General features: G+C 45.8%; 1 protein-coding gene across 1 annotated transcript in view; it reads right to left on the bottom strand.

The window, feature by feature from the left end:
* Positions 1 to 23278, bottom strand: part of MPPED1 (metallophosphoesterase domain containing 1) — a 571670-nt gene that overhangs the window by 168175 nt on the left and 380217 nt on the right. The window contains exon 5 of the mRNA XM_085650550.1: positions 9313 to 9428. Within this exon, the coding sequence (XP_085506676.1) occupies positions 9313 to 9428 (116 nt within the window). The remainder of the gene's footprint in view (positions 1 to 9312; positions 9429 to 23278) is intronic.

The following is a 23278-nucleotide window of genomic DNA, read 5'->3' on the forward strand; positions in this document are numbered from 1 at the left end:
GATTCCACTCACCTGAGCAAGGACCCCCTGGAGAGCCTCCCGGACTGACATTCCAACTTCTTCTCTTTATTGCGGGGTTTGTTCTCCGGAGGTGCGCTTGGGAGTGAACACCCCCTCCCTGTTTGTTTGAGGCATCTCATATGCATTTTGCTCACCTCAGTGGGCCATTGGACTATGTTGTATAATCCGGGCATGTATGGGTAGTTCCCCGGCCTGCCCTGTCTTGGGCACTTCCACGATTTGTATACGCTTCTGATAACTCAGTGTGAAGTTTACCTTCTCCCCCACTAGGCGATAGCACTGGTTCAGGTTCTGTAGTTATGATTCATTTACAGTTTGGTCGGACGCGGTTGGGGCGTTGGACCCAGTATTGGGTAACAAAGGTTTTTTGTTTATAGGTTTGCCGCGCAGTCTGAGAGGAGGTGGAGTGGGGGTGGGGCAGGGGGATGGGGGTGGGGCAGGAGGGCGGGGGCTGGGGGGGGTAATTTTCTCCTGATACGATGACAGTCCCAAGGTCGTATGTCCTCATCTCCTGGAATGTAAGGGGAATGGGCTCCATTCAGAAATGCCACCGGGTAGTAGCCCAGTTGCACCGCAGTAAGGCTCAAATAGTATGTTTTCAAGAAACTCACCTGATCAATGCCGAGTCCCTGAAATTGCAAAAACGTTGGAGGGGTCAATTCTATGCCACTTCATACTCTGACTTTTCTAGAGGGGCTGCAATATGGCTCCGGGCAGGAGTCCCCTTTTCCTTGTTAGAGAGCCGGATTGATTATCTGGGTAGGTATGTGTTGTTGCGGGGCCTATTGGATGGCTCGCCCGTAGTGCTGGGCTTCTTGTACACCCCTAATGTAGATCATGTCCAATTCCTCTCCCGGGTTTCCGTAGCCTTGTCTGACTGGAGTGATTGTCCATGGTTGCTTGGTGGAGATTTGAATGCTGTTTTTGATGTTGAGCTAGATCGTTCTCACCCTCCACTGGCTGGTACTGCTGCGCGAACCTGTGCCGCGGCCTTAGGTCAGTGGGCACGGGGTTGGAATTTGCTAGATCTTTGGAGATCACAACACCCGACTGCTAGGGAGTACTCCTTTTATTCTTATCCTCATCACTTGCATACACGCTTGGATTACTTCTTGGGCTCGCCGAATTTGTCCTTTGCGGTCTCCCACTGCACTTACTTGGGCAAAACCCTATCGAATTGTGCCTTCAGTGGGGCCGGTCCCCAGCGCCGATACCGACTTGGAGGATGCAACCCCTTCAATTAGAAGACCAGGTCTTCCGTGATACCTTACAAAAAGCGATCACCACATACTTTACTGTTAACGAAGGCACTGCCTCGACATGTTCCATAGAATGGGAAGCCTTTAAGGTCTCTATACGGGGGGTGTCCCTGAGCTCCTTGGTGGGGGCCCGTAGGGAAGTGATCCGGGACCTAACGGAACTGGAGGCAACGCTGCAGGAACATGAAGTAGCGGCCCAACTGGACGAGCAGGCTGAGGAATCCTTACAGACGGCCAGAGTTAAGTATGCGGAGGCTCTAGAGCATCTTCGCTTAGTAGATTACAGGGCGTACACTCAGCGCACGCACTCGGAGGCTGACAGAGCGGGCACGTTATTAGTGCGGCTAATTGCCCCCCCAACCTGCCCTACTCCCATCTTGGTTATTAACACCGCACAACACGGACAAGTCCAGACTCAAGTGGGGATAAACTTGGCGTTTCGGACCCATTACGAGACACTCTATGGGGCACATCCAGCGCCAGGCGCAGATGCTGTGACTGAGTTTTTGGCGCAGGCGAACTTTCCAGTGCTATCTGCAGCAGAAATCCACGACTTAAAAGCGCCGATTACTCCGGCCGAGATCAGAGTAGCTATTAAGTCCTTGGCCGTTGTAAGACCCCTGGCTCTGACGGGCTACCCATCGAATTTTACTCCACTTTCTCTCCTCTATCAATCTCCAAACTACTTCAACTCTATATGACATCACTCGCAGAGGGGAGGCTGCCCCCTACCACTCGGGAGGCGATCGTCACATCCCTCTTAAAGCCAGATAAAGATCCCTTAGATATGTCATCCTACCGGCCTCTATCGATCTTGAATACAGAATATAAGATTCTTAGTAAACTCCTTGCTAACCGCCTTCTCCCGCTTCTTTCGCGGCTGCTCCATACAGACCAATGCGGCTTTGTCCCACGGCGGAGTACGTCGCTGAATCTTCAGCGCTTTCACGCCATCCTGCATGCCTCCGGGCTCCGACCAGCGGGGGCAGGGTGTCTATCCTTGGACATATCGCAGGCCTTCGACACTCTAAGTTGGTCTTATATGCTGGCAGTGTTGGCTAAAATGGGCGTTCCCCCAGAACTATGTGCCTGGATTCGGTGGCTCTACACCGCCCCCACGGCCAGGGCGAAGACAGGTTCGATAATCTCCTTGGCCTACCCTATTTTTCGGGGTACGCGCCAGGGCTGCCCATTATCGCCTATATTGTTTGTTTTGGCGCTTGAGCCTTTGGCCCAGAACCTTAGGTGGGCCATGGTCCCCCATGGCATTCAGATGGAGGGTGTCCTGCATTCAGTCTCGCTTTACGCAGACGACATGCTGCTGTATTTTCGTGATCTTCAGGCTGACATGAGGGAAGTGGCGGATCTTTTTCTTCACTTCAGGGAGGTTTCCGGATTGCACCTCAATGCTTCTAAGTCCGTAGCCTATTCCTTCAGTGGCACGCTCACGGCTCCGGAGCTCCGTTTTGGGCCCTTGTCCTTCAGGGTGGCACCAGTCACTTTTAAGTACTTGGGGATTAATTTCTTTCAGTCGGTGCCGGGTGTCATAGCAGGCAATCTGGTATGCACAATCTCTTCCATACGTTCCCAAATTACATTTTGGAATACATTGCCTCTTACCATCGCGGGATGAGTAGCGATATCTAAGATCGTGATGCTGCCTCGCCTGCTATACCATTTCGTCAACATCCCGGTGGTATACCCCGCTTGGATCTTTCGAGAGTTGGATGTACTGCTGACCTCGCTGGTCTGGGGTCCAGGGTGGCGCAGGGTGGCATTAGCTAAGCTGGTGCTCCCGAGTGGCGCCGGTTGAATGGGAGCACCCGACTTTAGGGCATATTGCATTGCTGGTCAGCTGCAGTGGTTAGCCTACTGGCTGGCCGGGAAAAACCTGTTTGAAATCGGCTACAACCCGACCCAACTAGCGCGTGGTACCTTGCAGTCACTGTTGTGCCCCGGTGCCCCTAGGCCATCGGATCCCCCAGCCCTACTGAAGGTAGCGCTTCACTATTGGACAAGGGCATGTAAGTATGCTAAAATCCAAAATCCATATTCTCGCAATATGCCGCTGTGTGGCCTCCCCACGAGGCAGGGAATTCTGAGTGCCGGGCGATTACGGAATTGGACACAACAGGGGGTGGAGACAATAGGAGCCTTTTTTCAGGAAGGCAGTTTGATGCCCCACGTGGACTTTGTGAGGGTAAATGGGGTACCCGATACCCAGTTTCTGCTCCATGCGGCGATCTCCCGGTATATCCGGGCACAGTGGCAGGCGACACCTGTACAACCCTCAACATTCCACCTCCTGCGCTCCCTTCACATAATAGGCCATGGGCGTTTCTTCGTTCGTTGGCTGTACCGGGGCTCCGGGAACACACACAGATCTCCTTGGCTCCTCTCAGGTTGCGGTGGGAAACAGATTTGTCCCAGGCATTTAGTGATAGAGAGTGGACCTATATACTGGAATACCCTCAGAAAGTGTCCCGCAATTGCAGGTTGAAAACTATTCAATTGTTTGTTCTCCACAGGGCTTACCTTACACCCCACGCACTAAGTAAGATGTACAATACAGCGGTTGCGGCCTGTCCTCGTTGCCCGGCACTGGATGCCGACCTAATGCAGATGCTGTGGCTCTGCCCGGCGCTGCGGGGATACTGGGGTAGGATAACGCAAGTCTTAAGTACAATCACCGAACGCCCCTCCTGGGACGCAGCAGAGGCTTGTTTATTGGGTCTTTTACCGCTCCCCCTTAAAGCGAAACTGCTGCGTCATTTTGCCAATCTGACATTAATGCTGTCAAAGCGCCTGATAACACAGCGTTGGAAGTCTCGTGCCCCACCGCGGGTAGAGGCCTGGGGAGGGGAGGTATTGAGATGATCGGTGGCGGAGCGAGAGGCCCTGCACCGCGAGGAGAGTCGGGGGCTGCGCAAGCGTCCTATATCCCTCGAATGGGCACACCTGACTGAGCTGTTTAGGAGTGAAGTGGGGGGGTGGAGGGGGCTGCAGGGACCGCTCCCCAGAGTCCCCCTGTATGAGCCGGGGTGCATGTCGGCGGATAAGATTGGTGATTGCTAGAACCTGTCCCCTGGCACTGGGTGATGATGTATCCCGAATGATTGTAGCCACTTCCCGGTGGGTGGTGATCTGCGCCTCCCCCCCGTACTCCACTTCTTTTCATTTATCTAGTTCTCCCCTCTTGCTGCACTATTCAGCCACCTTCCATCCCCAACCGCACGCTTAGGGTGTGGTTTCCTTCCCCTCTTCTTTCCCCCCCCCCCCCCCTCCCCTCCCCCAGGGGAATACTCTACGGCCCTCAGACTGAATTTTTGTGGCATGGTTTGGTATGGTGGGTGGGTTCAGGGTGGGATTGGGAGTTGGGGGATTGTTGGGTGGGCACCGCTCCCCGTGGGTAAAGTATCTTGAAGGATGGGTATGTAATACATAGCAATGTACATGATTGGAGGCCTTCAGGCCGTCCTGAGGCATTTTAGGAATGTATTGACGAATATACTACATTATTTACAGGGTTGCACAAGATGCCTGTATTGTCTCCTCTGCCCTATATATACTTAATGTGATTCATGCAGTTTGTAACTCATTGCTCCTTCTCATGGAAAATCTTAATAAACTGTGTTTAAAAAAAAACAAAAAAACAAAAACAAACAAGGCACGTTTTTCCAACAGTCAATCCGGCTTCACCAATATTCTCAGCCACGGCGTACATGCCCTCTGCCAAAGCTTGCCCTTTGACGAAAGCGAATAACTGCACAACTTCCCACTTTTGAGAGGCTTGATATATTACCAAAGATCTTTTTTCTGTTTGATGCTTTTATCTTCCCTTTGCCAAAGTAGGACTCCTATTATTGACTCTTATCTGTGTGCGTCTCTGTTTGCAAAGAGATAGGGAAAGAGATACGAATGTCAGAGCTATACACCAGCTTGTTTGATCTCTTATACTATTCAGTTCTTACTGTGCTGTCGAGGGAACTTCTTCCAGTGCCATTGCCTGATGGTGTTCTCTCTCTGGATGGGTAACTAACAATTTATTTTTGGATTGTAAACCTGAATCATCATGAGTGATTCCATTATAAATGACTTGTTACAACGGAGTCCTCCCAAATTTTGTTCCCAGCTGAATTGGAAGACCCTTTTGGACCAATTCTTAGATTTCTTCAGTGGCACCACGTTTGGGACAGAATCAATGTCCAGTTCCAAGTTAGCTGAACTTGAAACCTCTTCCGATTCATTTGGCGTGTAGGCAAAATATCTACCTTTGCAGGGTATTGTTTACTCAAAGTACATTCTGCCTTATTAGTCCCAATTTCTTGCCTAGTTTCTGCTCCAAATGATACCTGCCCATCTTACCTCATTTACATTAGCATCTTGTCCTCAATGCTATTCAGTCCAATGTCCTGTCAAAGCAAAGCACCAATGACTGTCCTTCATTTAAGCCAAGCACTTTTTCCAATTTCCTCCAATACTGCTCTCCCTCGCTGTTGGCCAATATGACGCAACCATAGATGCTGTGCCAACACACTGATGTCCTCCGCTAGCTAAGGAGAGGTTGGATTCACAGCCATTCACTGCCAATACTCTTTTCCACATCATTGTCGGGAGCGGTTTTGTTGCACTTCAATGCAACTCAAATAGGTATTCAGCTTTGGGTTGAATCTCTGCATATTGAGCTTCATAGAAAGCCAATGAGTGGCAAACTCCTGTGAGTCAATTTCACCCTCCAGCTCATGACCCTTTAATCCAACCAGCTCCAGGGGAGTTTTTTAAGGACAGCAATGGGCATCCAATGACTTGTTTTGGCAGGGAAGAGCTTATGACATCCTACACAGAGAGAAGATTACTGCCACCTGAACAACCCCATTTAATACTTTATACGTGTCACTGCCATTCTTGGTGGATTGCAGAGACACAAGGAGAAGGGTAAGATGAACTCCACTGCAATTACATCGTCATGGATGGGTGATGTTAGTCGAATGTCTGAAAGATGAGCGGACTCCACACACCGCCAGATACTTGGCAGATCTTTCTGCATGGCAGCGGCCATGTTGTTAGCCAAAGTGAACGGAAAGTCTAGACAGTGCAGTAATTAGGTCAGGCTATACGACGTGCACCACCACTTGAATGCTCATCAGAACACTTGACTGCCATTGTAGAGGGGGAGATGGATATATCATACTAAACTAAAGAACTGGACGTACTCGACATTTCCATAAACTTACACAATCTCAAGTAAGTAGTCATTTCTTAAAAGAAGCTTCAATTGTATTATTCTGCTGTAACTTGTATACATTTCACAACTCTAATGCAGTATATTTGTGTCATTCTAATGTGTGTCACAATGCATAACGGCACAATTACTAATCTGTTGTCTGTGATCGGAGTACTGCCGTTGTCCTATAGGAACAATGTTAATTTGGGAGGAGATGATGAATTCCCCACTCCGCCACTCGACCATCAGCGTTCTCAAAATCTTTAAGCACCGAAGGCAGTTGGGGATTGATGAGGGGACAGGTTGTTGCAATAGAGAATGGAGGCCTTATAAGAACTCGTTAGATTCTCAGATGTTTTTGCTCACTTATTTTTACATTGATGATGAAAAATACATGGTACTCTTTTGACTTTCCAGAATCTTCGTCTCTATTCTATCCTAATGCTCACCTTTGTGCTAACTGTACTTGTCCCTTATGACTGTCAAGGTTAGGATGACTGCATCCTGTTGGCGGGTTCTCTGCCAAGATCACTTCATTTGATGCCTTAGGTATGTGCCTCATTAAATGCAAAGCAAAACACTATCACAAATATATGATATGCTCCAAATCTGTGTGCTCTTCGTAACTGACAACACAATCTGATTAATTAATTTGATGCCCTTGTTATGTCTCTTCTGTCACAATCTGGTGATAAGCACCCATATAGCAAGAGCTGGCTTCTCTGTTGAAATATGATTATATGTGCTACAAGTGTTCTGTCGCTACTTTGCTCCAAGTAAAAGTCTGTCACTACTGGAATCCAAACAAAAAGTCACACACTCATTGTCATGAAACAGAAATAAATTTCTTTGCACAAGTGCAACTGTGGGCCTAGTGTTGCAAAAAATGTATATGTTTTATTCACAGGCACAGAATAGATAGCTATCCAAGCGCTGAAGTGTGGGGCTAGAAAACGCACAAACAAAAATGTGATGGATGGAATGCCCAAATTAATCTCAGCCACTGGCAATTGCTTGGGCTATATCTCAATCCATCTTTGTTTGCCCACCATGCCACCTCTGTTTGGACCCTGCCATATATAAATCAGCCTTGACTCTGCTATTCATGGGAACAGTTCAGCCCAAACTGCCAGGCCAGGTCCTTCCAGAACAACAGCAACATAAGACCAATTTCAACCTAGTTAGGGCTCATTAGCTACGTATAGCTTTAGCTTGGTTCCAGTGGCACAGTGAGCCTGGGGTCCACATCTGAACATACCTGGCACACTTCGGGCATCAAATGCAAAAACAACAAGGTGATCGATGTAACGCTCAAATGAATCTCAGCTACTGGCAATTGCTCGGGCTGCATCTCAATCCCTCATTTTTTGCCCACAATGCCACCTCAGTTTGAACCCAGCCATATGCAAATCAGTCTTGACCATGCTCCTCAAGGGAACAGTCCAGCCTGAACTGCCAGGCCAGGTCTTTCCTGGACCGGAAGACAAGCAACCCAGGACAGGCTTCACTGTAGCAAGGCTCTTTACTCAGGTATAGCTTGGTTCCAGTGGCACAGTGAGCCCGGGATTCACGTCTAGGCAAGGACGGGCTCTTAGGGCGTCAAATGCAAAAACAAGGGGATGGATGGAATGCACAAATTATTCTCAGACACTGGCAATCACTCGGGTGGCATCAAACTCCCACATTTTTGTTCAACACACCTCCTTAGCTTGGACCCAGCCGTTGGCAAATATGTCTTGACCCTGCTCCTCGTGGGAACAATCCAGGCTGAACTGCCATGCCAAGCCTTCCCTGAACCAGAAAACAAGCAAGCTAGAACTGGTTTTGCCCTTGTTATGGGCTCATCAGCCGGGTATAGCTTGGTTCAAGTGACACAGTGTGTACGGGACCTATGTCTGGTCATACCCATCCCACTAAGGGTGACATACTAAAGTATACAAAAAGTGATTAATGGAAAGCTTGAATTAATCTCAGTCACTGGTAGTTACTCAGGGCCGCAACCTAGTCCATCGTTATTTTGCACACCATGCCACCTTTGGACCAAGCTTTATGCAAATCAGTCTTGACACTGCTCCAATGGAAACAGTCCAGATTGTGTTCTGGCTCCGGGAGGACCTAGCCTGGCAGTTTGGGCTGGACTTTTCCCATGAGGAGCAACAGGCTGGGGGGGAAATAATTTCTATGTACAGAAGCAAATTCCCAGACACATCCACCATATTTATTTATTTGAGGTTCCTATAAAGTATTACATTCCACCATGAGAATGCCATAGAACGATCTCCCCTCCCACCCCCTCCCAAAAGTGGATTACTCTTGTGAATTACAGGTATAAATCTCTAAACATTTCCAGGGTGTGAAAGGTCAGAAAATGTGTTTTTGAATACGAACAAATGTGTAGGTTGGTGGGTGTTCACTAATTTTGAGGGTATTCCCATCATCAAATGCCCACTCCCACCCATATGAGGAGATTTACTCACATGGAAACTTTTACAAATACAAAACCGACATTTAAGCTTTATGAAAGGAGGTTTGCACTTGTACAAAATAGTCCATTTATATGTGAAATTTAGATATACAATTGACATTAAGGTTGATGTGCACAGCACATTGTTATCTATGTACAGGAAAATGGCAATTTTGCACTCTGGGTTGCATTTCAATTAGCCTTTTTAGACTTTACATTTATTAACATAAACTGTTCTTACATCCAGTTGCCTACTAACAGCTAAGCTCCGTTTTCAGGCACTGGCTCAAACAACGGGTAAAATGTCCATTAATTAATAGTTATTATAGTCAATAAATTCTTACCGAGTGGTGGTCCATGTGTTATAAGAATATCAGTTGCTTCTGGAATATTGTTCCATTTGTCTAATAGAGCTTGGCCTCGGGGTAGATTAAAGCCCCAACCATAAAACCAGGGTTGCCTGCCAATTAAAAGAAAATCTCACTTTATTTCCTAAGTACAAATAGTACAGTGTATTTTTTTATTTAGATGGCTATGTACTGATGAAATAATACTTTGTGCAATAGTTTTTGTGAATCAGAAAAGAGCGACAACTGGAGCAATGGGAGACTGATCAGCTTAACACCTAGTTGAAGGTCATGAGTTGAGGACATGTGGGAGAGTAAGGTTCAAGAACGGAGAAAAAGTGGGAGGAAATAAAGATCTAGGCAAGAAAGTGGGCTGATATTTGTAAAAGGCATTACATATGTAATGGAATAGATACTTGTTGGAAAGTGAGTTAATGCTAGGGGTAATTATGAACTTACCATCAGTAATACGTCCACTAACATGGTATAGGGTCCAGTAAAGGTCTCAATAAAAATAAATTAGTCCCTTGCTCAACTCTTGGTAGCTTGGTAGCTGTAACTGAGCAGTCAGGCCTAACTTAGGAGACAGGTATGTAAAGCATTTAAAAACACCAATACTTCGAATAAGTAAGACACAACACACAATAAAAATCCCACACCAATTTATAAACATAGTAAATATTTTTTATAAACTAACAGACACCAAAATGACAAATATCCAGTGTAGGGAACCGGAGATATGAATTCTTAAAGATTAACCACTTTATAGTGCTTAAAAACCTATAGCGCCACTCTGGGACAAAGTCAAAGTTTCAGGCCAACCACGATGGAGCCCTGGTTGGCAGGGCCGGACTGACCCTAGCGGGCACCCGGTGTTTCCCCGGCTGGGCACTCTTGGTAGAGATGATGCAGGTGGGCACTGTGAATGAATGAAATAATTTTAGAGAGCGTGCAATACCCAAAGGTGTCTTAGCGCTAGACTCTGTTAACCTGTAGTTGCAGTGAGTCCACTCCTTAATCCTTGTTCAAGGTGAGACTGCAAGAGAAGGCTGGATTTTGCCTTACAGAAAAGAAAGTCTTATAACTTCTTTTCTGTGCAAGTAATGATAAAGTCAACAAGGGCAATCTGTCAGATTTATCAATACCATTCTTCTGAGTCTTCGAATGATATTTTACTTCCTTCCTAGCAATAATTATGCGTGCATAAAATACTGCAATTTTAGCCTATGGGCTAAGTGTCTACAATGGGGAAAACATAAAATGGGTAGATTTCCCTCACCAGGGTTTCATAAAACAACCTTTATAAGGACCCTGCTTATAGTTACTTGACCCCCCACTCCTGGTACACCTAGGGGTGATCTGGGGTGTACCCAATTTGTACAAATAATGTAGATTATCACTTTGTAAGTGCCCACAACACCAAAGTCGAATTTGCATTGAATTTACTTTTAAAGGCAGTGCTGCAGAGCAAGGCTGCTTTTAAAATGACCTCAGGCAATCAGCAGTGCACGCATGCATGTCACACAAAGCTGCTGGCCTGTAAACTCCCATGCCTATTATATATTAGGGTCTTATAGGTAGTTTCAATCACCCTGTCCTATTATCTAAAAGGGGTTTTAGAGAGGCCCCTTGCTTGCAGAGACTGTGCCTACCGGTCTGGGTGGGACTACGTTCACATGACCTATTTCCTGCAATGCGGTGCAAGGGCGGTGGTGTTGTGCTGAAAAGCGATTGGACGAGGCCCACTCCCCTTGAGGTCTGGTAAAAATCTGCCCTGGTGCTGGGGCATCGTACAAGTGAGCCAAAGATTTATGACAATGGGCAAGCTCAAAATTGCCGGGGCGCCCCTGGCTACTCACCCTACTGTAACATTATAAGTTGACAAGAGCCGTTGGGGTGATTTCAAATGAAATTGTATTGGCTAAACGCAGACTTTCCTTGGATCTTTGCCTTTTTTGAGGCAGCATGAGGATGATCTTGCTCCCCCTAATGATGGTGCTATGGGCTGGCCAGCTCTCATTCTTTTTTTTTAAACAAAAAGGTGGTCCCTATGGAGGAAGTGTAGCCCTTGACTTCCAAGGCAATGTGTCAAGAAGGGGGTAACACCTCTAACACAAATAACATATTTATATTTTATTTCATTTTAGCAACTTTTTCTTTGATTGTTGACTGTGACTTATATTTGCGCTATCGAACACACTTGCTTAGAGGGGGTTGATCTCTAACACTCTATTCTCCCTATCAGCCACATGTATATATTTCTGTACATAGCACATATGCCCTTTATGCACTTAGAGTCATTTTCACTGCGCCGTCAACCCCCTTTTTTTGGAGCACCTTGTCTTTGAAAAAGTTGCTAATATGAAATAAAAAGATACTGTGACGGATGATGAGATGCAAAAAACAGTTTGTGTCCTCAATCTCCTGTCATATTACTAGTGAGGCATGGGAGACTAATTTTAGGAAAGTTTACACCGCTCCCCCTCCATAAGAGTTCTTTGAAATTGACAGTTGAGTGTTGGGGGAAAGGCAACCGGGATGCATGGTATTCCAATTGACATATTGATTCTTGGGCCCTCCTCCTGACCAATATGTTTAACACCCTTGCACATTCTGATCTGCCTACCTCCTGGCGCACATAAATCATCATCCTCATATTTAAGAAAGGCACTGGGATTGACCCTAGCTGCTTTGGGCCCTTAAAAACTTAGGGCGTGTTATTTATAATAGAATTCAGGGGTGGGTCCAAGCGGAGTCCATTTTGTACACATCACAATATGGATTTAGAAATAACATTTGGATAATTGAGCAATGTGCGAATCTGAATTTGGTGCTACACAAATATAATGTTGCAAAGCTAATACATATGTACCTGGCTTTCAAGGGCTTATCTGCTGCCTTTGACAGTGTTAGTCGCCCTAAATTATGGCAGCTGTTATTATCACATGGATTGTATTGTATGCAACTCCTGGACTCTATCTTGCATATCCGCACACAAAAATGAGAGCCAGGGTTAGAATTACTGATAGAGGAGAAGTGATTAAGGATATAGAGATTTGTAGGGGCGTCAAAGAAGAGTGTGTGTTGGCCCCTCTTTTATTCATTTTATACATTAATGATCTGCATCCATTTTTAACAGGCATTACTAGTGATGTTCCAAAACATCAAGGAGGGCCTTCTACTAACACTGTTATATGCAAATGATGCTGTGCTCATGACCCGCACGCCAAAAGCACTGCGCCTGTTAGTACTTGCTTTCGTTGAGTTTATGGTCATACTAACTTTTCAAAATCATATACTATGGTATGTGGACTGCATTGCCACGTCAGTAGGTGTCAACCGGCTATCGAGCGTAAACAGCTTCCCATATTTTGGAGTTACTTTTGCTGTTACAGGTGTGTGGACTCCTGGCATTGTACACCGTTGAATGCAATTGTCTAAGGCAATTGGCTCTCTTTTTAATTTCCCTCAACCTCGGGGAGGGGGACAATTGATACCTTTGTTACAGATTTATAAACCCAAATGTGTTCCTATTGCAACTTAAGGGGCTGAACTATGGGGGATTGCTAACTGCGAGATCCCACAATTATGCAGACGGCTCCTCACAGCTCCAATTTCTAACTCTCACTTCATCTACCATGAAGAACTTAATTTGCACAATATAATTTATTATATTAGTGCCAGACTGTTAATATTCTGCCAGTCAATTTATAATAATGTGAAGGTGACCCTAACCAAAAACATCATACTTGACTGCATCTCTTGCGATAATGGTCTCCAAATCCCGTGGCTGGCATATGTTAAAACTGAACTGGGTAAAATTGGTATGTAGAGGGCTTTTGTTGAGCCAGATATATGTCTTAGTATTAACAAAAAAGAAGTCGCATTAGCCTTTTATGACCCTTAGAAGGAACATCGCCTGTATAAAATGGAAGGGAAAACACAGATCATGTCATACCTGTCTAGGAGAGTTCCCAACTACCCACCTATTTATCTTTGACGGTCACAGGGACGTTGGGGACTCTCTTTAATATTTCATCTTAGAGCAGATCCTGTTAAGTATTTGCTGTGCTTCCCTCTAAGCCATCCTCCTAACCTTGCTGCTATTCCATATCATTGCGATGGTAAAACAGGCCAAAAGATGATGCATTTTATGTTTTTTGTACATTTTATAAAATGTATACCAGGTTGTTCCTAATTCCATTATTTAGAAAGAAATGCTAAAACATCAGGCAGGCTAGAGTTGCATTTACATTTGCCCTGCAATTATCTGATGAAGAAGTTAGTTCACTCGTAGGGCTCCTTTTTAGGTCTCGGCCTGACGTAGGCAGCGCGCATGCACTGCCTCGTCATACGACACTTCTTGGAATCAGTACGATTCCAAGAAGCCCGGTCCCAGCTCCGCCTTAACTTTTGATTTGTGCGCGTTGTTTTGCTTCACGTATTGTGCCAAAGGCAGTGCAATGATTGCACTGCAGGCATGTCACTCCCTTATTGTTGCCACCCTGTCTCCTTTTATCTACGCCCTGCGGGATTGGATCTTTTACCCACGGCGTTACACTAGTGCCTTTATTTACTGGGGAAGCACTATTTGTTTCCCCTTTCCGTCTGTCTCTTTGAGACACAGCTGCTTGTTTACAGCGACAGCTGCTGCGGCTGCGCTCATAAACATATTTTCCAGCCCTTGGACTAACCTCTCCCCTCCACTGCTTGCTCTAACCGCTTCTGTCACCCAAACCACAACCCCTAGACATGATTCCTGTAGCTCCATAATCCCATACCGACTGTTGACAAATCCGCGTTCGTGTAGTCTGATTGATCCGGCTGCTCCAACGCTCTGCCTCCGGCTGTGTACAATATTGCGAATTGGGCTGGTATTGCTTTTCTTCCCGTGCCATCTTATCCAACGCCGATACTGTGCTCGCCGTTACTTCACTGCACGTTATTTTACTTTTTCCTTAGCAGCTGCTTTAGTTGAAGTTAGACTGGGCGCGGCTACTTCCGTGGTGATTAACGCTAGGTGATTAACTTTTCTGCCTGTATATGATCGAGAGAATGGGGGCGGCAGAGGAAGCTATGTTACTGTTTGCTTTCTATGTCATCGCATCATTGAGACTCACAGCAGTGTTAACCAATGAAGACCTGTCAGTGAGGCTAGTCGCATGCGTTATGACGTCACACAATAACAGTATAACTGCACAGTGTAGGAGGCTACGCAGGCAGGGTGGGATCTGTTCTAACTGGTCAAGACCCCTTGCATATCCGTGTCTCCCGGAAGTAACCGTATTTCATGCTTCCGGTCAGTAGCGGAAGCGAGGCATAGCAATGGTCCCAGATACTTTAAAAGGTGGTTAACTTTATCAAAAACTGCCTTCCAACATTTGGGGAATGTGGACTTTGCTGGACTTTGCCACCGCCTCAACAAGCAGAGAGCGTGAAAATGCCGGACTGTTACTAATTAATGCACGTTCACGGTGCTTCCTTGTGCAACATTAAGTGATAGGCAGTGGCAGACAGATTGCTTCAAACTTAGGAACGCACCAGCCTCCGAGGATTATGGGACATCCTGCGTCAATCTAATGCCTCGGAAAGGTCTCTGTGGCAGGGTGGAGGCTGGCCGCGTCATACTGGGTGAAGCCAACTAAATGTCCCAGCCCTTCAGACCTTAGGGGTGGGGAAAGAGTTCCCAGAAGGCCAGATCAGCTCAGAAGACATCTAGTCCCAGGTTTCATCATGGGACACAACTAAAAAGTGTGTAGCAATCGCATGCCTTTGTCACCTGGGGATTTTTGCATCTGAAAAGTCAAGGCGCTTCCCCTTTTTCTCGCAGCGGAGATCCGGGGAGCTGGCCAGATCGCATCCGATTTCTTTTTGACCACATCTTTTTTTCTGAACTTCCAGTCAAACGCTGACGTGGCGAGATACATCAGCATATATAGATTTTATTTGCACGTGATAGCAGTGTGATGTAACCTGTGAAAGCACGTCGTCGCCGGGTGACCTCATGCCAAGGCCCAGAACACAGGCACTGTCTTCAGTGGACTATTCGTGTCACTCTGTTCTGTGGCTGCTCGAGGGAGAACGGCAGCGGGACATCCGTGTCCCTGACGGCTAGTGCTACCCAGAGACACGTTGAAGACAAGGGCGCGTGCTACAGGACGCTTCAGCAGTGGCCCCGATGATCATTCTGGCTCCAGGAGACGTGCAGCATTCTGATGTCACCGAGAGAGTGACAGGTGGTGGGAGCCATTCCGAGACACCTGACTAGCAGCAGCTGGAAGAGTATACTGTCTGGGTTTCCCTGAGGGCCCGAATTCTCTTAACTCTGGAACAGGAGGAGGGTTCACGTTTTTAACCCAGTGTATCCTCACAACAAGGATTTTGGGAGATTTTTGTTTTTCTTGGTCTGTATACTTTTATTCTCTCAATACCTATTGTATTGAGAAGTCAGGCCTGCCCGTTTATTCTATCGGGCATTTCTCAGGTGGACCGGTAAAACCATTGGAGCCGATTCTTGGAGGCAGAAACCGCCGCTGGCGTCTCTGGCACTTCACAGGTAATTGCAGCAGACACCGAGGGTGCTGTAGAAGAGAGAGAGAGGGAGGAGGTAGCGGGACTGGAGTGGATATTTTTGCCCTGAGTGGATATTTTTGCCCTTTTTTGTTGCAGTTTTATATAGCGCGTACTCGACCCGAAGGCATTAGTGCGCTTTACATGAGCAGCAGTTTCCCATAGGTCATAGACCATCATGAACTATTTCCGATCTACTCTATGTACTCTGGAGGAGGGGGCGGGGCGAAGGAAGCTAATTAATGAACAGTCGTATTCTCAAGTTAAAAACCCTTGACACTAACCTGAGATTCACCACAGGCAGGGAGAGCCTGCGGCCGTAGGCTACCAATCTCTGTGAAATAAGTTTTTACAGAAGCAGGGTACAAAACGTATTGGAAAACGGGGCACGTGTCTCACTGTGACTTCCGGTGACATTTGGCAAGTCATTCGTGCCTTTACTCTGAATTTATCTGCAGTAAGAAAGGTGTACCTTCCCGAGCCTATTCCTGGAAATAGTTTAAAAAAATAAAGTTTTTAGGTCTCGGCCTGACGTAGGCAGCGCGCATGCGCTGCTTCGTCATACAAGGCTTTTTGAAATCAATACGATTCCAAGAAACCTCATCCCAGCTCCGCCTTAACTTTTGATTCGTGCGCGTTGTTTTGCGTCACAAATTGTGCCAAAGGCAGTGCAATGATTGCACTGCAGTCATGTCACTCCCTTATTGTTGCCACCCTGTCTCCTTTTATCTAGGCCCTGTGGGATTGGATCTTTTACCCGCGGCGTTACACTAGTGCCTTTATTTACTGGGGAAGCACTATTTGTTTCCCCTTTCAGTCTGTCTCTCTAAGACACAGCTGCTTGTTTACAGCGACTGCTGCTGCGGCTGCTACTGCGCTCATAAACATACTTTCCAGCACTTGGACTAACCTCTCCCCTCCACTGCTTGCTCTAACTGCTTCCGTCACCCAAACCACAACCCCTAGACATGATTCCTGTAGCTCCATAATCCCATACCGACTGTTGACAAATCTGCGTTTGTGTAGTCTGATTGATCCGGCTGCTGCAATGCTCTCCCTCCGGCTGTGTACAATATTGCGAATTGGGCTAGTATTGTTTTTCTTCCTGTGCCTTCTTAGCCAACGCCGATACTGTTCTCGCCGTTACTTCACTGCACGTTATTTTACTTTTTCCTTAGCAGCTGCTTTAGTTGAAGTTAGACTGGGCGTGGCTACTTCCGTGGGTCTGTTTTTTATAATTAAATTCAGTTCCAGAGTTCAGTGAAGTTTTCTAACCGCTAAGTGATTCACTTTTCTGCCTGTATATGATCGAGTGAATGGAGGCGGCAGAGGAAGCTATGTTATTGTTTGCTTTCTATGTCATCGCATCATTGGGACTCACAGCAGCATTAACCAATGAAGACCTGTCAGTGAGGCTAGTCGCATGCGTTATGACGTCACACAATAACAGTCTAACCGCACAGTGTAGGAGGCTACGCAGGCAGGGTTGGTTAGGTTTGGATTGACCTTCATCTGAAATCGAGACCATTGCACATCACTGAATTTTGTTTTCTTTTTTAAAGGTGGGGAGTGACAGTTAAACAGAGGAAGGAACAAAGTGGTATGGAAGTCAGGGGCGTGGATCATGTGACTCAGGGATACAAAGGAAGGGGAATTGGAGGATGAGACAGTGACAGTGAGTGGCATGGTGAATAAAGAGATTGTTGGCATATTTATCAAACTTGTTTTACGTAGCGCGAAATGATAGAAAGCGGCGAAAGTTCATCTAGCCGATTATAGCATAGGTATAGGTTAAGGAGCGTTCAGATATGACTCTGTGAACATATGATTAAACAAGCATTGAAAATGCAATAGGTCTCACCTTTTATTAAGTTAAAGCCATTTGCTTGCTATACAATACCATTAGCAAAGCAAATGGCTTTAACTTAATCAAAGGCGAGACCTATTGCATTTTCAATGCTTGTTAAGACATGCCGTAAAGGCACAAAGCGCTATGTCTTTTTAACCTATGCTGCTAGTTCTTGTCGCTTTTGTCTCCTCGTTTTTTAATCTGTGCAATTTTTTTACTGTTTTAGGAATGTTTTTAACTGCTGTATTTTTATCACTTTTATGGGAGAAACTTCATCAGAAAAAAGTTATTTTCAATTGAATTGAATATTAGGGGCTTATAGGGTAGGTCATTCCCATATGTAAGTACTTACCTTTAAAGGTAGAGTGCAAGGCAAGGCTGCATTTAAAATGACAGACAGCCACTCAGCAGTGCACACATGCAAAGTGCATAAAATCTGCTAGGCTTCTAAACCTCCCTGCCCTATTTTCTACAAGGGGCTAATAGGTAGATTAATCCCCCTTGCCCTACTATGTACTAGGGACATATAGGGTCAGTCAGGTCAATTGTAAGTGCACCATAATACATAGTGTACCCTATACATGTGTTGTGTTTTACACATAGCACTGGCCAGGTCCTGTCAGCAGATCCCAGTACACATCCAGAGTCAGTTACGCCAGTATCATTCAGCAAAATATGGGGGTGAGCAAGGCAATAGGATGGCTTTTTTCAACAATGCCTGCAAGCAAACGTGAAGCAAGATATCCACTTGCATACAGCATGTACAACATGCTCATGAATGAAGAGCACCAACTAACACTGGCAAGAGAAAACAAGACTGGAAACTATGTAAAATGCATGTAAGCCAATATTCAGGAATGAACTTGTAAGCCTAGTTCACCACAGGGTCGGACTGGGGCAAAAATTAGGCCAGGGCACGAAAATAAGAGTGGCCCACATTTATGAACTGTGTAGTAAAAACAAGTTTCCAACGTTGGTGAATACAACTCTCGACTTTTTGAGACATACTGTTTGAGGCAGGTTGTGTGGTTGCTCTCTGAGGGGGGGAACCTTATATATTTGTGTTTGCTGTGGGCAAAGTAAGTGGGAAAAATGTTGTAGTGAAATTCAATATATTCATTCCTTATCACAAATATAAAAAACATTGACACATTCCAACTCTTCTACCCACGGCGTGTTTGGTCATCCATGTTGTGTGCAATGAGATAACAGCAGCCACAGCCTTTACACTCCCACTAACTACTGCTGCTGAGTCTTTAAAGATGTTTCCAACACCCGCAGCCCTCACACAGTCACAAAACCAACCCAGCACACCACAAAACTGGCCCACACATTGACCTGTTAGACTGATCATCTGGCACTACCAGATTCCACTATAGAACTGTTCGGCCCTGGTTCTGCGTTACAGGTACTGTCGTGGTACACTTTCAGTCCACAGAATGTCATCATTGAACCAGACACCATTCGTTTTTAGCCTGAAGATCCATCGCTGTTGTTTTACAAATAGTCTCTTGGTAGTATCAATCAATCAATCAAATAAACTTTATTCGGTTTTACAACAGAAAACCATAAAAGTTACACAGATACAAGTGCATAAAAACAGAGATACATTAAAACATGATTAAAAAGTCAAAACCGCTACACAGTCTACAAGTAAAAACCCCAATGCCCAACCACCCCAAATTCTTTGAAGGGTTAAAGTGCAATGTGCCTGAGAAGCATAACTGCCTATTATATTTACTTAATGGCGCAAGCAAGACCTGCTAAAATAATAAATCATACCTAGATCAACCATTGTCTACACATCCATACAGGCCCTAGATTTCACAGAAGCTTTTAAAAACCCTACTATAAAACCAATGCAGTCCTCTTTCAGCAATTGAAGATACATAAGGGCAGGACGAGCCTGTCTAAAATTCATTCTTTTTAGAATGGGAACCAGGAAATGCCTTCGAGGGGTTTCATACAACTTACATAAAAACATAAAATGCAGCAGGTCCTGCGGAGACTGTCCGTTGCAGCCGCAGGGAGCTAGCACTTGACCTCTACTGTATCCCTTAGGCCTTGCTAACAAGAGGTGAAAAAGTTAATATGAAACCTGGTTAATAACAACCTCTCGTGTGTTGATAGAAACCCCATAAAATAAGGTTCCATTGTTGGGGTTGTTTTCAGCATTAAAAACATACGAACACTTGGTTTCAGCATCTCCTGCGCCTCTCTGTCCAATTTCCTTGCGGTCAAGAAAGTTTCCCGAATTATTTCCACATCCTTCTTGACAATGGATTCAGGCTTACAAAATAAATCAGCGCGCCCTACCCCTTCCAGGTTGCTTTTAATGTATTTAAGCCAAGGAATTCGGGATGCATTATCGAGAGACATACACTCTCTTAAGATTAAATGGTTAAGAGTTAAATCTTTATTCAGCCAGCACCTCAGCCAAAACACCAGGGGGCGCAGCGCAAGGACATCACTTAGATAGGGGACCCCCAGTTCCTTGTGGACCACTAAATTAGAGATTCCGTGCGGAACACACAATAGGCGCTTCAGAAAGTCATTCTCGGCCACCTGGAGGGAATCCGCAGCAATATAACTCCATATTTCGCTACCATAGCTAGCTATGGCCAAGCTTTTGGCTTGATAAACTTTCAGCATGGCTCCTGTTGGTTTCTTCCCTACTATAGTCGCAAAATAAATTGCCGCATTCACACGGCCAGGTCCCCCTTTTTCCTCAAAATCAACGGACCCCATTTTAGTTGGTCATCAAAAAGAACCCCATTGGTACGGGGGATCTTAGCAGGCCAACACTAAATTGAAAACTTTTTTGGGGCCGTTGCCCCACTTGCATTATGTATGATTTTGAATTGTTTATTGCCGAGTCCCGGTCACTCATAAATCTAGTGAATGCTGTTAAAAGAGATTGCAAACCTATTGCGGTCCTAGATATAAGGACGGCATCGTCCGCGCATAGCAGGACTGGAATGCCACGCCTCCCTACACATGGACAGTCAACCCCGGTGGCACTTAGTGCAGTATCCAATTCCTTGATGTACAAATTAAACAAAAATGGAGCCAGGATGCATCCTTGCCGTACTCCCCTCTTCATCTCAAGGTCCCTAGAGACCCGAAGGTCCTAAGAAAACCTGACATTAGCCTTGGTTGAATTATGCAGGTCCTCTAGAAAATTAACAATGCTGTTATCCACCCCCATTGCCGGAATCCATACAGGGCATCCGACAGGATCTTGTGCTCCTCCGTCCAGGTGGATAATCTCTGTAAAAGAATACGTCCTACAACCTTGACCACTGAGCCAATGAGGGAGATTGGCCTATAACATTGGGTACTATTCCTGTCACCCTTCTTAAACACAGGAACCATGGTGGAAGAGGCCCACGACTGAGGACAGAGACCTTCCGGTATTAAGCGCTCAACAAATCCAAATTAACATAACATAACATAACATTCTTAGCTGCTGCGTTAAACACAGCCTCCAGTACTGGGGCCCAGAAGGAAGGATCGGACTTAAATAGATCAGGAGGAATACCATCTGGGCCCGGTGCTTTATTAATGGATAGCCCTGCAATGCTAGCCGTAACCTCACCCTTATCAAAAATTATTACAGGAACATTTGTATCCCGACCAACTTGACAAATATGCTCCGTAGGGCTGTCAAACATAGATTTGAAGTGGAGCGCCCATTCCTCCTCAGTGATGTGTGAATCTAAAGCCCCCCCCCCACTTTCTGACCAAAAAGGGGGCGATTCACAACGTTCCAGAACCTAGAACTGTTCCTGAGAGTGCTAGAGTCCATCAACTCCCTCCATGCCTCCTCCTTTAGGGCACCCTTCTTTCTGGCCAAGGCTGACTTATATTCTTTATGACAAACACATACCTCTGATTGTATTCTTGGTTTGTCTGACAGAGCTTCCCCCAGCTTTTTTGCTGCCTTAGAGCAATGAGAGTCAAACCATCTGGGGCCAAGTGTAGCTGTTCTGCCGGCGGGACACTTAAGATTTCACCAACTTTGCGAGCTATTGACTCATATGCACCAATAAATTTGTTAGGGGAGGATGCTACAGCAGTACATAATGCTAACTCAGGGGGACAAGATTCATTTACTTCACTATAGAATATCTGGGGAAATCTGAGACCATTTAAGTCGTCTCATGCCATCAGTCAGTCTCAAAGAACCCCTGGAGAATACATCGCCAATTCGTGCTGATAATGGGCCCAACATGTGAACACATAGTGGGCTATGGCCACTATATTCGCTCGCCATAATATTAAAAACATGAAATAAAGATTGTAGGGATGAGGAAATTAATATAAAATCTATAAATGATCCCCTACCACGCCCTTTAAAAGTTGACACAGAAAATATAGTGTGCGGGGCATTTCAGGACATCAAGGCCACCATGTCCAATTTATTTATCAAATTATTCAACAGTGCCCCCCGGGCATGGTGTTCGAAATGAAACCCCTTCCTGTGGGGGCATCCCAACTCTGAAATACAGGATAGCATTGGGTTTCCACAGGGATGTATGGTAAAAGCACCAGAAACCATAAGATTATGTAGGATAGGACCACAAGACTGTCTGATAAAAGCGCCCAGAGTGGTAATATTACAAACACCATAGGAGCAGGCAACAGAATTGTAAAAATTAATAGGGCCCCATCTACTGTTCTCCTTTTTGGCTGTCAATGCCAGTATTCCTGGATTTGTGGATGACCCAACCTGGATCTGGCAATCGACAGCCACGGATATGTATACGGCTAAACCACCCTTGGGTCTTCCACTCACCGAAGGAGTAGCTGGAACCAAAAAAGCCTTATAGCCTTCCAAAAAATTACCACAATCCACCGACCATGTTTCTTGAAATCTAATTACCGAAAATTGCTTCACAAATCGCACCATAGTGGGTCTAGAAACTTATTTGCCAGCCCTGCGATGTTCCATGATAAAAAGTTGTTGGATACCCCACCTAAGCACCTCTCATCTACCTCTGCGGGACACTGGGTAATTACAACAGGCTCATTATCGAAGGGCGTGGGGATCCTTATCAATCGCACTCCTCCAACCCAGTTAAAGCTGAGAATCTATTATTTAGTTTCAATGAGGGGCCGGCACCAGCCTGCCAATCTGTTTCAAAGAATGAGTGAGCCATGGGAGTAGGCTGTTGCTTAGGTGCTATTCTATTTGACCACCCGCCTCCAGAAGCTGTCATATGGATATTATGAGACATATCCCTAAGAGGGACTGGTTTATAAAAAAAAGCCCAGTGGAAAAACCCTAATGACAGAACCGGATAAAGGAGCGAGGCGGGTGTCCCCAGATAAAATCCTACCCGCAGTGTGGGGGTTATCAAAATTTACAATGATACAGTCACCCTTGCCCACTTTACGCGAACTCCCAATCCAACTCACCCTACGGGCCATGAGAATGTTTTTAGCCACGCGGGCCGCCAGAGTAGTGTTATCTGCAAACCAGCGAGGTTAAGGACTCCAGTGATAGCCTTCGTTCGGTAAGCTTTATCTCATTAATGATGG

Source organism: Triturus cristatus, chromosome 4_1, assembly GCF_964204655.1.
Source record: "Triturus cristatus chromosome 4_1, aTriCri1.1, whole genome shotgun sequence".
NCBI lineage: Eukaryota > Metazoa > Chordata > Amphibia > Caudata > Salamandridae > Triturus > Triturus cristatus.